We start from the raw sequence: 15,006 nt of genomic DNA, 5'->3' as shown, positions 1-15,006 counted from the left end.
ATTGTAAAACCGTGGTATACCGTAATACCGGTAAATCGCGGCAACCCTAGACCGCATATATCACTTTGTGATGTCCAGACATTTTTAGCATGCTGAAAATGAAGTCAACACATTAGTTCCCATTATTAAGCTGCAGGACAGAATATGAACCATGCATGCACAAATTATGACGGCTGAAACCAAATACAAAAGACTACGGTTATATAGTGTTTGGCGAATGTAATGGAAGAATACCTTTGTGATAAAAAAAATAAGTTTAATATTCTGCTGCTACTTTAGTCTTGATCAAGTGCAGGGTTATATCCGGTTACAAGTTTTGTGCAGCACCCAATATACGCCAAACTCCAAAGGACTCACTGAAGAGAGAAGCTATATCCAACATCACTTTAATGTGCACGCTACCAGCTCATCCCTTTCAACTAAGCCACTAACTAACATACTTCAGCACTAGATCCCAACATGGCTACCTTACCATGCTCTGCAATAAGATCATCTACTAAATATTTTGTAGATGTATCACTATCCTGGAGGATCCAAATAACAAAAACTCACACAAAACAGGAAGAGACCATGAAAGGAATATACAAGCTTGATAAATGTGCCTTGGTATATTAGGACAATGAGGTCTTCGAATTTGCATTTGCAAGTCCAGCTTAAATCCAAAGATTTTGAGTAGCCTACTGAAGATGCTGCAAAACCTTCAAGAAGCCTAACACCACACCACAGAAACATGGGAATGCCTGATCAAGCTTCAAGGTTAGCAGCTCACTTTCACCATCTAGATCAAAGTTACTTGTAAATTACTTGTACAATGTTCTTTTCTTATAGGAAGAAGATCAAGAAATTGACTGAACAGAATCTGTGACTGAGGCAGTCTAATGCTTGGTACACACAATGCAATTTTCCCTTCAGACTGATAATTTCTAAAATGTCTGATCTGCTTCCGATCGAGAAAGGGATTCATTTTGTGCAGTACAGATGCCAAAATCAATAACTTTGATCAAAAGCAGATCATGTTGGAAAATGATCTAATGATGGGAAACTTCCAAACAATCTGACGGGAAACTTGCATAGTGTGTACCATCCCTTACAGCCAACTTGGCAAAAAGAATTTAAATCTCATGAACTATTTAATTTGACAAACAAAATGTTAAACATTTACAATGGAAAAAAATAATAATCTGCTAAGTCAGCACAACCAAACATTTGCAAGAATCTCGGAATCCACTACAAATTCATAATGTTCTTTCCTCATAAATCCTGAGAGCTCATTTAAACAGGTTACCAACTTGTATGTCAGCATTACTGGTTTACTTTTTTTCTTTTTTTTTTTTTAGCAATACTACAAAATTTGGTAAGGCAGGTTCCACATTTGATTCCCAAAAAGAAGACCACCTGCACCAATGGCTTGACTGAATTTCACATTAGTCTTTGCAGAAAACATGCAAGTATTTTCAGGTGTATTTTTCTGGATACCATGTGCGTTTGCAGTGCATAAAGCATCTGCGTTTTCTCCTAACAGCTAATGTAAAAACAGAGAAAACACACGCCGTCAGAAACAAGGATGTCAATTTCTTTCTCCGCAAATGATACTTCAAATTAGGATGTGAGAGAACACATTGATTTACATGGACTATCAATTCTAATTCCAACTGAAAATTTGTCAAGAGTAAGGTCTAGAACAGGGGTCCCCAAACGTTTTGGGTCAAGGGCCGGGGCAACATGCTTCAGACTGCTGAGGGGCCAGATTATACATAAAATGATGTAGAAGTGTTTGTGGGCCAGACAGTGAAGCATACCCAGGTGACAACTTGCAGTCCAATTGGACAGCAGTGTCGCCTGATGTGGAATTTGATTGGAAACCAGCAAATTACCGCTTTCTGGCTTCCATGTGGGTGGGTGGTGACAGCACTGTTATTCTATATGCAGACCACCAATATTTAAAGATATAGCTGACCACATCTATAAGTAATACATTTTGAGTGTGGGGGACCGGTAAATAAAAAAAAACAAAAAACGTGTGTGTGTGTGTGTGTACGTGTGTGTGTGTGTGTACGTGTGTGTGTACGTGTACGTGTACGTGTGTGTGTGTACGTGTGTGTGTGTACGTGTGTGTGTGTGTGTGTGTGTACGTGTGTACGTGTGCGTGTGTGTGTTTACATTAAGCCCGCAGGCCTTAGTTTGAGGACCACTGGTCTAGAGTGTGGAATAAGCAAATACTGTATCAAGAATTAGGTGACCAACAGGCTTTTACATTAAAGAGAACCCGAGGTGGGATTTAATTATGTTACTGGGGCACAGAGGCTGGTTGTGCACACTAAGACCAGCCTCCGTTGCCCCATGGTGTGCCTCCATGTTCCCCCTGCACGCCGCTATACCCCCCGCAGTGCTGGCGACACGCAGCGCGTCTCCAGCACAATGTTTACCTATGCGCTGTCAGCGCCGCTCCCCTGCATCGGCGCTACCCGCCCGCGTCGCTTCCCTCCTATCAGCGGGAGGGAAGGGACACGGGCGGGTAGCGCCGATGCGGAGGAGGAGGGGGAGCGGCGCTGACTGACAGCGCATAGGTAAACATTGTGCTGGCGACGCGCTGCGTGTCGCCAGCACTGCGGGGGGTATAGCGGCGCGCAGGGGGGACATGGAGGCACACCATGGGGCAACGGAGGCTGGTCTTAGTGTGCACAACCAGCCTCTGTGCCCCAGTAACATAATTAAATCCCACCTCGGGTTCCCTTTAAAGGTTAATGTACAGTACTTGTAAGTACATTATCAGATTCTTGACTGTTCTTGCAAAATAAGAGAAAAACAGTAATTATATTATTATCCACTGTTGAAGCAATTTAGTTCTTCTGTCCCCAGGACCTATAGCTACTGACCAGACTTCACTCTTGTCCTAGTTAAAGAGACAATAACAGCCTCAATTCACTAAGCTTTATCGAACGTTTGATTTTACCTCATAAGTAAAATCTAATTTTGAATTCAGTAAGGTGTTCTAGATTTATTGAACATTTTATCGAAAAACATTTGATAAATCTATAACACCTTAGTGAATTAAAAAATAGATTTTACGCATGAGGTAAATTATTAAACATGTGATAAAGCTTAGTGAATTGAGGCCAATGCAGTTTGGTGAAGTAACAGAACATCTCTAATCTTCAACTGTAACCACTAGTGTCTGAAAGCTAGTGTAGCAATGTTCTAAATCACAGAGCTGGTCAGTAGTGGTAGGACTCTGGGAATGGAGTAATTAACTCATTTCAGTAAAGGGGAGTACTGCAGGTTTTCTCCTTCAGCAACCAAAAAGGAATCTGGTAACTCTTGCAAAGTACACATACTATGCTTCGGTTCATACATGAACAAACATCTAATTATGTACTTCTTCCAAAACACCCATAAGCTTTCTTCATAAGCTTAATACAACATTTCCAACTTAGTCAATTACATGCCCAACAAGAAACATTACTGACATGCACAACTGATTGCAGCAAAGACAGTCTGAAATCTCAAACAAGACTTAAAGGGTACCTGAACAATTAATAAATATAAGAGCTGGCCATACCAGGAGTTCTTTAGTGCTTCATAACTTTGGTTGTCCCTCAGCTTTGCCAGTCTCCCCTCTGTGTTCAAGGTATGTACACACATTACATAAAAGTCATGGAGGTATGCAGCGATAATACAGTGCACATGGGGATTCAACTCCCCTTCCCCAGGATCCAGACGCTGGCAACCATTCTTCTTCCGGTCCTTTGAGGTTCTGGATCCCTTGGGTGAGATTGCCGTTTGTCATAATGACAGACGACGATCTCACTATAGGGGTATAGCGCCACCTGGAGGACGGAGGGAGAATTGCAGCGTTAGAGCTCAGGAATGAGAGTCTGTGCAAGGGCTGCCACAGATCTCACTGTGGTCTGATGTTTTCCTGCTTTTAGGGTCTAAAAGCAAGTAAAAAAACTGTACCGCTTTTAGACCCTTAAACCTGGAAATCATACACTTAGCAATAGGGTTCAAGATAGACCATGATGCGGTAATACCTGAAAACAAATTTAGCAATAAACCCAGTATTTCAGGAAATCCTAAGTGAGAGCTATATGGAGGCTACCATATTGGTTTCCCTTTAAACAATACCAGTTGCTTGACAGTCCTGCTGGCATCAATAGAGTGTGAATCACAAACCTGAAACAAGCATGCAGCTAATCTTGTCAGATGTTTTTTTTAAAAACCTGTGATCTGCATGCTGGTTCAGGGTCTTTAGCTAAAAGTATTAGAGGCAGAGGATCAGCATGACTGTTCGGTAACTGGTTTTGTGTAAAAGGAAATAAATATGGTAGCCTCCAAATAAGGGCTGGTTCAGACGGGCGTTTTTGTGGCGTTTAAAAAGTTTGTGGCGCTTTTCAAAAGCTTTCAAAAGCTAGCTTTTAAACACTGGCGTTTAAACGCTGGCGTTTGAACGCAATGCCAAGCAAAAGCTCAGCAGACGCCCGTGTGAACCAGCCCTAACTCTTGCTTCTGGTTTCTTTAAAGGTGGAGCTGTCAGCCATACTATCTCAGAAAAAAAAAAAACCCGGCATATACTGTATAAGTAAATACTTGCTCTACTTACATAACATATTTATTGCACTGTCCACATGTTGATGTTAGTGATTTGTCTATAGTAAAAAAAAAACATTTTCTTAGGATTCTCCACTTTAACTGTGTCCATCTTGAAGCCAATCCTGATGTAATTTTCTCCCTTACTCTCCCTTGCCTGATTGTGTATGCCTTGCCCGCCCTCCTCCCACCCAGCTCTGCAATAGAAAGTGTGTTGTCTCAGCATGAGAAATATTGGGCAATCATAGAGGAACAGAGGTGTGGAAGGGGAAAACTGGGGGGGGGGGGGGGGGGGGGGCTTGTACATATGAAGAAAGAACACGCACAAGCACACCAGCTTCTATGTGCTTGTGCGTGAGGAATGTAATAGGGTGAGTAGTGCAATACAAGTAGCTGCTCATTGTAGTCAAATCAGTGCAGTCTGCAGTGTGGCTTTATACTGTAGACCACGCTGAGCTCTAAGCTACCTTGAAAAGCCAACGGGCATGGTTTTTCTTTTTAAAAGATGCGCTTGTTTCAAGAGCTAACCTTTACTCATCATAAAACCTGCAATTGGCCCTGGAATTTTAAATTTTTCTTCCCTTGACTTGCTCAATGGCACACATTTTGTTACACTTTTGCACAGATCTGTAGCGGAGGACGCAAAGAAAGACTGCTGTGTTATCGGTAAGCAGCATCTAAAGCTTTACACAAATATGACAGTTACTGTTAGCACAAGCTATATTAGTGCACAGTTTACTAGTAAAGCCATGGATTTTATCACCCTGCATAAAAACAAAGTAAACGTCAGAGTTTAGAATGGAAGGCCTGCCAGACAAGCAAAGCTACAGAGGTTATGAACAGTCTATGAAAAATGGATACAACACATCCTTGGTGTAAAAATGGCATGCAAAATCCCTGAACTAGTAGAAAATTAACAGTACATTGGTAGGAGTTACTGAAGTTGTATCAGGTAAAACTGGAACAATAAAAAACAAAAATATGAATTTTGCCTCTGACATATGAAAAATTAGCAGGACAGAGGCATTAGCCAAAGACTAGTGTCCTGAATTTCCACTCCACGTAGGAGTTACGTCTGCTTGCACAGACAGATGTTCTACTACTCCAGCTTCAGTGACGTATTCACAAATGTAACCGTATAGGACATGAAGACATTAGCTGGCATCAAGTCAAGGTCATCCAGGTGTATTTGGTTTAAACAATAATACTTTTGTATATGTCAGGATAAAACAAGTTTGCACAGACTTCAAAATGGCTGTCAGAATCTTAAGACTGTAAACCCTAAAGTGCAACTGGCAAGTTTCACCAACAGGCAACTTACAGATGTCAATTAGCCGCCCTCCCTCCCATAACTTGGGGGAAAAAAAAAAGAAGTACAGACTATGCCAAACATCTGGACAATCAGTACAGTATGTGCTGCAAAGGAGGGATGACAGCACATCTGAGGTTATTCTGTGTTATCAGTAGATTACAGAATATTCTTTAGTTTCATCATGGGAAAAGCAAAAAAATGGGAGTTGACGAGAAAAAAAAAAAAAAAAAAAAGGAAATGTATACAAGACATGTTAAGAAATTAATTTGGGATAGTGAACAGCTGGACGATAACAAAAAGTGTCTTTGCATCATCTGTCCATTATGTGAATACAAACATTATCCTGAGCTGAAAATACTTCATAACAATGTGGCTTCTTATATCCCGAAGTGGAGATCAAGCCCACGGACTGACTGTCAGTTGCTGGAGAACATTTGAAATTTAAATTTTGAAAACCATTCATTCCCAGTATTATTCTCCTATAGCTTAGTGTGACGTCCGGGTCGTGGCATTAGAGTTGCAGAAGTGGAGGCCGTAGCTGAGGCAGCTGCATCTTCTGCTTCTTCTAGCTCTTCCTGCAGCTCCTGGCTGACACTGGACTGGAGGGCAGCGGGGGTCAGCCATTCCTTCGGTAGACAGCTTTGTAGGAAAGGTACACAGGAACTAAAATATGCCAATCTGTTTACCCAACGAGGGATCTCCTTACCACAGAGGATCTAACCATTGAGGAAAGAGGAAAGGAAAAAAAACCTGATTAGTGCAGAAGATTAAACAACAATAATCAAACATTTGTATAGCACTTTTCTCCTGTCAGACTCGAAGCGCTCAAGAACTGCAGCCACTGGGACGCGCTCAACAGGCCACCCCTTGCAGTGTTAGGAAGTGTTGCCTTGAACTCTTTACTGAATAGGTACTGACCCTAGCCAGGATTAGAACCCTGGTCTCCCATGTCAAAGGCGGTGCCATTAACCAGTACACTATCCAGCCAGATTAATAAGACTCTTCCCAAGCTGGAGAACAAATGATTTTCTATGCCTGGCCAAATGTCATAAATTTGTCAATTAGGTGGCAAGAGTCTTCAGAACATGCCAAGAGCTATAGGAAGGAGTCCTGTAATACTATTATTAAATGTTCTGCCAGGGTGGACAAACCATTCTGTGAAATCCTCAATTTAGGAGCCATCTAGTAAAATGTACCAAAAGCAGATAAAAACTCAAAAGTTAAAAAGTTTGGCATGGACTATAATAAAGTTGCATTGACAGCCATGGCACTTAGGATTGTACTTTTTACCTACTTTTTGATACGTTTTCCATTACAAAGTGCTAAAAAAACTGTTTTAGATAAGGTTTTATTGCAGGGGAGTTCAAAGGGTCATTAACTCTGCTCTGTTTCATAGTGTAAAATAGAGAGTGTAGTTTGTAATTGTAAATATGACAGAATGATGCGATACTGTACATACAAGTCATCTTGTCTAGTCAGTCTTTAACATATTCAGGTTCCGTGGTTTTCACGTGAGAAATGTTCACCTCCCATTCATTAGCCTATAACTTTATCACAATGAACCGATCTTTATCTTGTTTTTTCCGCCACCAATTAGGCTTTCTTTGGGGGGTACATTTTGCTAAGAGCCACTTTACTGTAAACGCATTTTAACAGGAAGAATAAGAAAAAAATGGAAAAATTCATTATTTCTAAGTTTTCAGCCATTATAGTTTTAAAATAATACATGCCTCCATAATTAAAACTCACGTATTGTATTTGCCCATATGTCCCGGTTATTACACCGTTAAAATTATGTCCCTATCACAATGTATGGCGACAATATTTTATTTGGAAATAAAGGTGCATTTTTTCTATTTTGCATCTATCACTATTAACAAGTTTACAATAAAAAAAATAGAAATATTTCATCTTTACATTGATATTTAAAAAGTTTAGACCCTTAGGTAAATATTTACAGGTTTTTTTTTTTTTATAGTAAACATTTTATTTGGGTAGTTTTGGGAGGGTGGGGGGTAAACAATAGATTTATAATGTAAATGTGTGTTAATTTAAATTTATTTTTATTTTCAGTTGTAGTATTACTTTTTGGCCACAAGATGGCGGCCATGAGTTTGTTTACATGACGTCACTCTAAGCGTAACACACGCTTAGAGTGACGCATCGGGGAGGGAACGGCCAGAAAAGGCGCAGCTTCCGAGAGAAGCTGTCGCTTTTTCAGCGGGGGAGAGGAATCAGTGATCGGGCACCATAGCCCGATACATTGATTCCCTGGCTACCGAATCCGCGGCCGGGAGTGCGCGTGCACGATCGGCCGCGGTAGCGCGCATGGTTCCTGGACGTAGTTTCTACGTCCAGGAACCAAAATAGGTTAAAGAGAAACTCCGACCAAAAATGGAACTTTATCCCAATCAGTAGCCGATACCCCCTTTTACATGAGAAATTTATTCCTTTTCACAAACAGACCATCAGGGGGCGCTGTATGACTGATATTGTGGTGAAACCCCTCCCACAAGAAATGTACATACTTTTTTTGGCAGTTTCCTGTCAGTGAACCTTGTTGCATTGTGGAAAATAGCTGTTACAGCTGTTTCCAACTGCCAAAAACCATGCAGCAGCTACATCACCTGCCAACACTAAAATGTTCACTGGAGTTCCTCTTTAAGTCTAGTTTAGTCAGTTTTATATATGCATATTGTTAGGGCACAACTCAGTTATGTATAATGAAGTTTCTTTTAAAAAAAGAAAATTAGCACCCTTTCATTCATTGGATGCGGGCAGCCATACTGTATTTTTGTTGGAAGTACCACATTGGAGTGAATTGTTTTTAATTATTCATAAACAGCTTCTTGGTGCTGACAACAATTAACAAAATTTACGGAGCTCTGCCACTGAAGATACTATGTAAAACCTGTCTTATTCAAGCAACACACATTTATATTACAATGAGACATTGGCATGCGTCTTTAAAAACAAATTTCCCAGAAAAGTATGTCCAGGCTATTTTAAGGGCTGGTTCACACTACAAGAGCTTTTTAACCTCTTGAGGACCACAGTGTTAAAGGGGTAGAATTGGCCATACTATGCCAGGGGAAACACACATTAAGTAGATAAATACTTGATCTACTTACATAACATGTATTGTACTGTCCATGTTTTGATTTCAGTGAATGTTATATAGTAGATGAAGATAGTATTTTGCCCACAGTTTAGGCTAAATCCTGGATTTTCATTTCTGCCCTTTACTTTTTTTTTTTTTCTTTTCTCCTCCAATCGCTGAGTCACCTCAGCCTTGCTTGTAAACACAAGTGAGCAGGGGATTGTGTTTCAGATAAGCAGCTAGAAAGGTAAATGGAAGAGGAGGAATATATTATAGATAAAAAGAACACCCAGAATGCAACTGTTTGGCACTGACTACTAAAGGCCCAGTGCTCCTTTAGTATGGGATAACTCTAAACCATAGCAGCAGAAAAAAAAGTTTTGAATGCAGGATTAGCATCTTTAGCACTTAATACACTCAGACCAGTTGCTGTTGAAATTTGATTTTTATGGTGACAATCCCGCTTTAAATCCCCCCCTAAAGACCAGGCCATTTTTAGTACAATAGGCCACTGCAGCCTTAAGGCCTCGCTGCAGGGCCCCACAACACAGCACACAAACGATTCTCTCCCTCTTCTCCCCACCAACAGAGCTCTCTGTTGGGGGGGGGGGGGGTCCTGATCACTCCCCCAGTGGTTTTTTTTTTCTAATAAAAATTTGCTTTTTTTTCCCTCCCAGTCCCGTCCTCCATCCCCCCGTTTCAGCCCATCACTTCTGTGTCCCCCAGGAGGACAGCCGTGTCGAACAGCTGTCCCCAGTACAGCACTGCCTTAAATTTCAGTGCTGTAAAGGTATATTGGACGGCGAAACCGTGTCTGAGTGGCAATCGCCACTGGGAGGCTGAAGCTCCGCCTACCAAGCGGAGATGCGCACGCGATCTACTGCAAAACGAGGACTTTACGCCGATCGGCTTTAGGCGGTCCTGGGGCTGCCGCCACAGCCATCAGCGTGATGCGGTCGGCAAGCAGTTAAACGCTAGAGATTTTACAAGCGCTTGCTAATGCAATGCTATGGGGGATTTTTTGTAAAAATCACATTGCTCCAGTGAGAACACTCACATAGGATAACATTAGCAAGAGCTTTTAACATCACAAAGCACTTAGAAAAGCTCTTGTAGTGTGAACAAGCTCTTAATGTTTCAAAGAAAGTAAAAAAAAAAAAAAAAATGAACAACCTCTGATAGAGACGAGGAGAAGTGGTTACAATTTTTGTGCATGAGATGATAAGCATTCCCTTTAAACTCCTTCCCAAGTTCTTCAACAATCTTCTCTATGTCACTCTCTGTGAAATCTGTACTTCCCAGAGCAATAGCTTCCCTTAGAAAAGACAAAAAAAAAAAAAAAAAAAAAAAAAAAATCTCATTACACCCGTATACTTCAATGTTATCACATTTTATTTTTACACAAAAAAATGTTGCCATCTAGTAAAAGAAAAAAGTTAAACGGTCGATAAACATAACAGCTGTAATGCTAATACATGGCAAGAGAAAAATTTCAAATGTTAACTTTTTTTGAAGCGATCACATAATGATGTGATCATGTGACAAATCACTGAGGAGCCCCAGAGCTCAGATTTTTCACATGCAACTAATTGGAGGCCATTTTTTTAATGTTCCTGTGACAATTCCAATAATGAAGTTTATAAAACAGAGGACTACAACCACCCTTTCAGATGTGGCCAAAAAAGTAAGAAACTACTCAGAATGAGCAAGGTAACAGTGCAATGGTAGACAAAAGCCAATAGCTTCAAAAGATACATACTGAACGCTAATGCTGGGAATGCACGATGAGATTTTTCAGCAAATTTACTGTCCGGTCGATTTTCCAATTGTTTTTCTGATAGATTTCCATTCAGATCAGACCTGTCAGAAATCAAACCATTTATCTGCCCCCCAAAAAATCTCATGGTGTATTCCCAGCATAAGGTCTACCGGTATCTAAACAACCATCTCATTAGGATTATTGTACGTACATACATAAACAAACCAAACAGTGTAGGCTGGGGTGGGAGCTTTAAACCAGTAGGTGAGGGGCATCACCATCACTCATAAGCAAACAATAGGATGACTACTAAGCACTTCTGTATAAAAAGGTCAAACCCCAGGTAGGAACCTCTGCTTTATTATTTAGTATTTATATAATACCAACATATTCTGCAGCGCTGTACAGAGTATATTATCTTGTCACTCACTGTCCCTCAAAGGGGCTCATAATCTAATCCCTACCATAGTCATATGTCTGTACGTACTTACTATCGTGTAGTGTACGTATCGTAGTTTAGGGCCAAATTTAGGGGAAAGCCAAATAACTTTTCTGTATATTTTTGGGATGTAGGAGGAAACTGGAGTGCTCGGAGAAAACACAGATACGGTGAGAACATACAAACTCCTTGCAGACAGTGGTGTTCCCTTTGGAGTATTTTTAAAGGTTACCTTAAAGAGGAACTTCAGCCTAAACAAACACTGTCATTAAGTTAAATTAGTAATGTTAATTAAAATAAGTAATATAATTTCTTACCCACCTTGTTTTAAAAGAACAGGCAAAAGTTTGTGATTTCATGAGGGCAGCCATCTTAACTTCAGCTTTCCACATATTTCTCAACCTCACCATTCAAGCGCTGGGAACTACTGAATCTATGTGAGCCTGGTAAAATAGGTTTGCACAAGCGCAATCACAGGTCTCAGTGGCTTTGTGCTACTGTGCAGACCGTCAATGTAGGAGCGCAGCCAAACTACACAAGTTGCATGGACGGGTGTCTGGTACAAAGAAGAGGTACCCAGCAAGCAGTGGCGGGGTGGAGGAGAATCGAAGAAAGCTCTGGATCACCCAGGCTTCTCTCTTCTGAGGCAACTAAAAGCAGTATTGTTGTACCACAATTAACTTTTTTGGCCACAGGTTTGCTTTAAATAAAAGCGCATGAAGCAATGGAGAAGTACAATACTCATTTTTGCACTTCTATTCAGATAGCAGAACTCCCCTGTGTGGTTGCCAGGCGCAACGAGAGATTGGCAGGAAGTGAGCTGAAGCGCAAAGGACGGCATTCACAAAATGACAGTAGGTGCCAGGAGGGCAATTTAAAATGTACATATGTGTGGTAAGTGAAAGAGGGCATCTAATGCCTGGTACACACCATGCAAATTTCCAACAGATCAAATCAATATTTCCAACAGGTTTGATGAATTTTCCGATCAATTTTGCACAGGAGTGATCAGAAAAAAATGATGATAAACCTGATCTCACTTGTCAGAAATTGATATCTGACCCATCTATCTGATGGGAAATTGCAGGTTGTGGACCAGGCAGGAGAAAATTTGAATCACTCAGTTACAGATTGTATACACAAGTGCTTACTGGTCCTCTACTGTTTGTAGTTCACAAAGAGACTGATGGTGTGATCAGAGAGCTCGATGGAAGATGTTCAAGGACAACTCTGCTGTTTAAAGAAAAAAAAAAAAAAAAAAAAAAAAAAACTACACTCACTAATTTCCTAATATGCATACTGAAAGGTGAAAAATGAAGCTTCCAAAGAAAGTAACCGCTTTTGTGAAATATAGGGCAGCCGCAGTTGAGTTTAGTGGCTGCTTTGCAGAGCCTGGTAAGGGTTGTTTGAGTACAGGAACAGTGAAATATCTATATACTATCAAAACATCCTGTACAGTGTTGGAGGACAAAAGACTGGACTATTTAATAGTCATATCTATAGAAAAAAAACAAAAACAAAAACTGCAAACCTGACACACAGACACAAACAAATAAAAAACTTGGCAGAGGGGGCCCGCTGAAGAACCTGGCAGCCTCAGGGGAGCTGGAACCCAGGCTGGGACAGAGAAGAACTGCATGGTCTGCTTGGAGACGAGTTAATCAAACCAGTTAAAGACCTCTGAAGGAAACTATGACGGTAGGACCGCTTTGTCTCACCTAGAGTTGGGCTGGAGAGGATATTTAGAAGGAAGTTCCAGAGGCTGGGGTTTCAGTTAAAAATAATTACTTTTAATATAGAATATATCCTAAGGCTGGTTTCACAGTGGGACGTTGCGTTTTAGGGGACGTTATGGTCGCATAACGTGCCCCTAACGCAACGCCTGGTGGTGTTGGAGCAGGACGCTTCCAAGAGCCGCGTTACGAGCAGTTCTTGGTGCGCCTGCTCTGTCGGGGGCATTGCGGAGACCACGTGAGCGGAGCTCTCCGCATCACGTGGTCCCGCCAGCCAATCCGCGGCCGCTCCAGGATGTAAACACTGCAAGTGCAGTGAATAATAAGTAGCCATGTGCCTGGCTACGTAGTGGCCTCTCCCCGCCTCCTCTCCGCCCATAAAATGAAAAAAAAAAAAAACCCTACTGAGCATGTGCAAACAGTCTAACGTGTAAAGTACTGCATGCAGTACGTTATGTAGACGTGCTGCGTTACAATGTAACGCAACAAGGGCACTGTGAACAGCCCATTGATTTTTCATTGCTGTGCGTTGGGGTGCGTTACAGGCTGCTCTAACGTGCGCCTGTAACGTCCCACTGTGAAACCAGCCTAAATGCAGAGAACAAGCTTTAGAGTGCTCATTCTAACCCCCTCAAAACATTCAGTTTAAACTGCAAATGTGTGCCTATGTGGGAAAAATACTTCTTGCAAGCGTGGAGAGCAGTTACAGTCAGTTAAAGCAGTAGGTACAGAAGAGTGATCAGGCCGCACTTACTTAAATTTAAAAGTATCTCCCAATTCTGTAGAATCTCCAGGCGTAATCTCAAAGATACCAGAGAATGGGTACGGGTGACCTCCATATGCAAATTCTGTGGGGGGAAAAAATATATATGAAAACTAAACCGGATCAATGAAAGTCTTACATTTTCTCAATCAGATCAGTTTTATTAACTCACCACTAGTACAAATACCGCCTATTACCAGGCCTTTTTCAATTTTTTGCGGTGTCACCTTGTTTGATATTGCATAGCTTACCTAACATACACAATCTTGGCATAAATGGGTCTAGGCTGGATGGTGCTCTCTTTTCATAGCCATTATTTAACCTCAAACATTAGACAAAACAAACAATATAAAAAACACATAAAATCCCCCAAACACTCAATTTTAGAAATATGCTTTTCATTTCTATTTTAGCAAGACAAACCATTTTAAAATAGGGACAGGATCACTATTGTGGATTTTAAGTAAACCTGAGAAGGGGCACAATAAAAATGTATAAATACCTGGGGCTTCCTCCAGCCCGATCACTCTCTTGCCGCCATCCTCCACTGCCTGCAGCCTCCCCAAATTGCCCCAGAAAGTCTTTCAGTCTGGTGCATACTGCGTACGGTCGGTACAATCGCGATCCCGCGGCTGGGCGTGTTCTGTACCTGCACAGTAGTATTGTGCAGGTTCATAACGCTCCCAGCCATGTGAGAGAGATGGGGGGGGAGCAAACAGCTGGACTGCGCCTCTGCTGACTGGCTCCGACTGGAAGACTTTTTGGAGCCAGTTGCTGAGGATGCAGGCAGCGGAGAACAGCCGCGAGAGAGCAATTCATTTTCCATTAGGAATACTTCTTTAAAAATTTCACAACTTATGATGTACACATCACTATCTTAGTAAATGTGCACATAGGCATCCTTGAACAGTCCATTAGAAGGAGTAGGAGTGAACAGCAGCTGCAGGAAGAATATAATTGGTGGATTTTATAAACAAATAAAATGAAAATCAATATTTCAGTGCTTCTGTGACTTGTATGTGTGTCTTAGCTGACAAATTAATTTATTATCTGAGCGCGGAATATCTCAGTATCCCAAGTGAAATGCCAAATACAGGAATTCACTTCTCTGTACAGTTCTGTAATCTGACCTGTTGCTCAGCTATCAGAAAAACTATTAGCTGATAACCAAAACAAAGTCAGTGTAGCTTTACTATATGGTTCTAATATAAAACAAGCTTCTTTTCTGATCCTTCGGCTTGGTTCACACTTGAGCGGATGCTAAATAAGTACGGTAAGCTCTGTCCATTTTGCATCCGCTTGTGAACGCAATG

At 41.2% G+C, this 15,006-nt stretch overlaps 1 protein-coding gene across 1 annotated transcript in view; it reads right to left on the bottom strand.

The window, feature by feature from the left end:
- Positions 1-4,887: 4,887 nt before the first annotated feature.
- DESI2 (desumoylating isopeptidase 2) overlaps positions 4,888-15,006 on the bottom strand; it is a 29,736-nt gene continuing 19,617 nt past the window's right edge. The window contains exons 3-5 of the mRNA XM_068279564.1: positions 13,685-13,778; positions 10,173-10,314; positions 4,888-6,615 (exon numbers count right to left, since the gene is read on the bottom strand). Of these exons, the coding sequence (XP_068135665.1) occupies positions 6,379-6,615; positions 10,173-10,314; positions 13,685-13,778 (473 nt within the window). The 3' untranslated portion in view covers positions 4,888-6,378. The remainder of the gene's footprint in view (positions 6,616-10,172; positions 10,315-13,684; positions 13,779-15,006) is intronic.

The sequence above is a fragment of the Hyperolius riggenbachi genome, chromosome 4 (assembly GCF_040937935.1).
Source record: "Hyperolius riggenbachi isolate aHypRig1 chromosome 4, aHypRig1.pri, whole genome shotgun sequence".
Classification (NCBI taxonomy): domain Eukaryota; kingdom Metazoa; phylum Chordata; class Amphibia; order Anura; family Hyperoliidae; genus Hyperolius; species Hyperolius riggenbachi.
The sequence above is the reverse complement of the archived record's forward strand: the minus strand, read 5'-3'. Positions and strand labels throughout refer to the sequence as shown.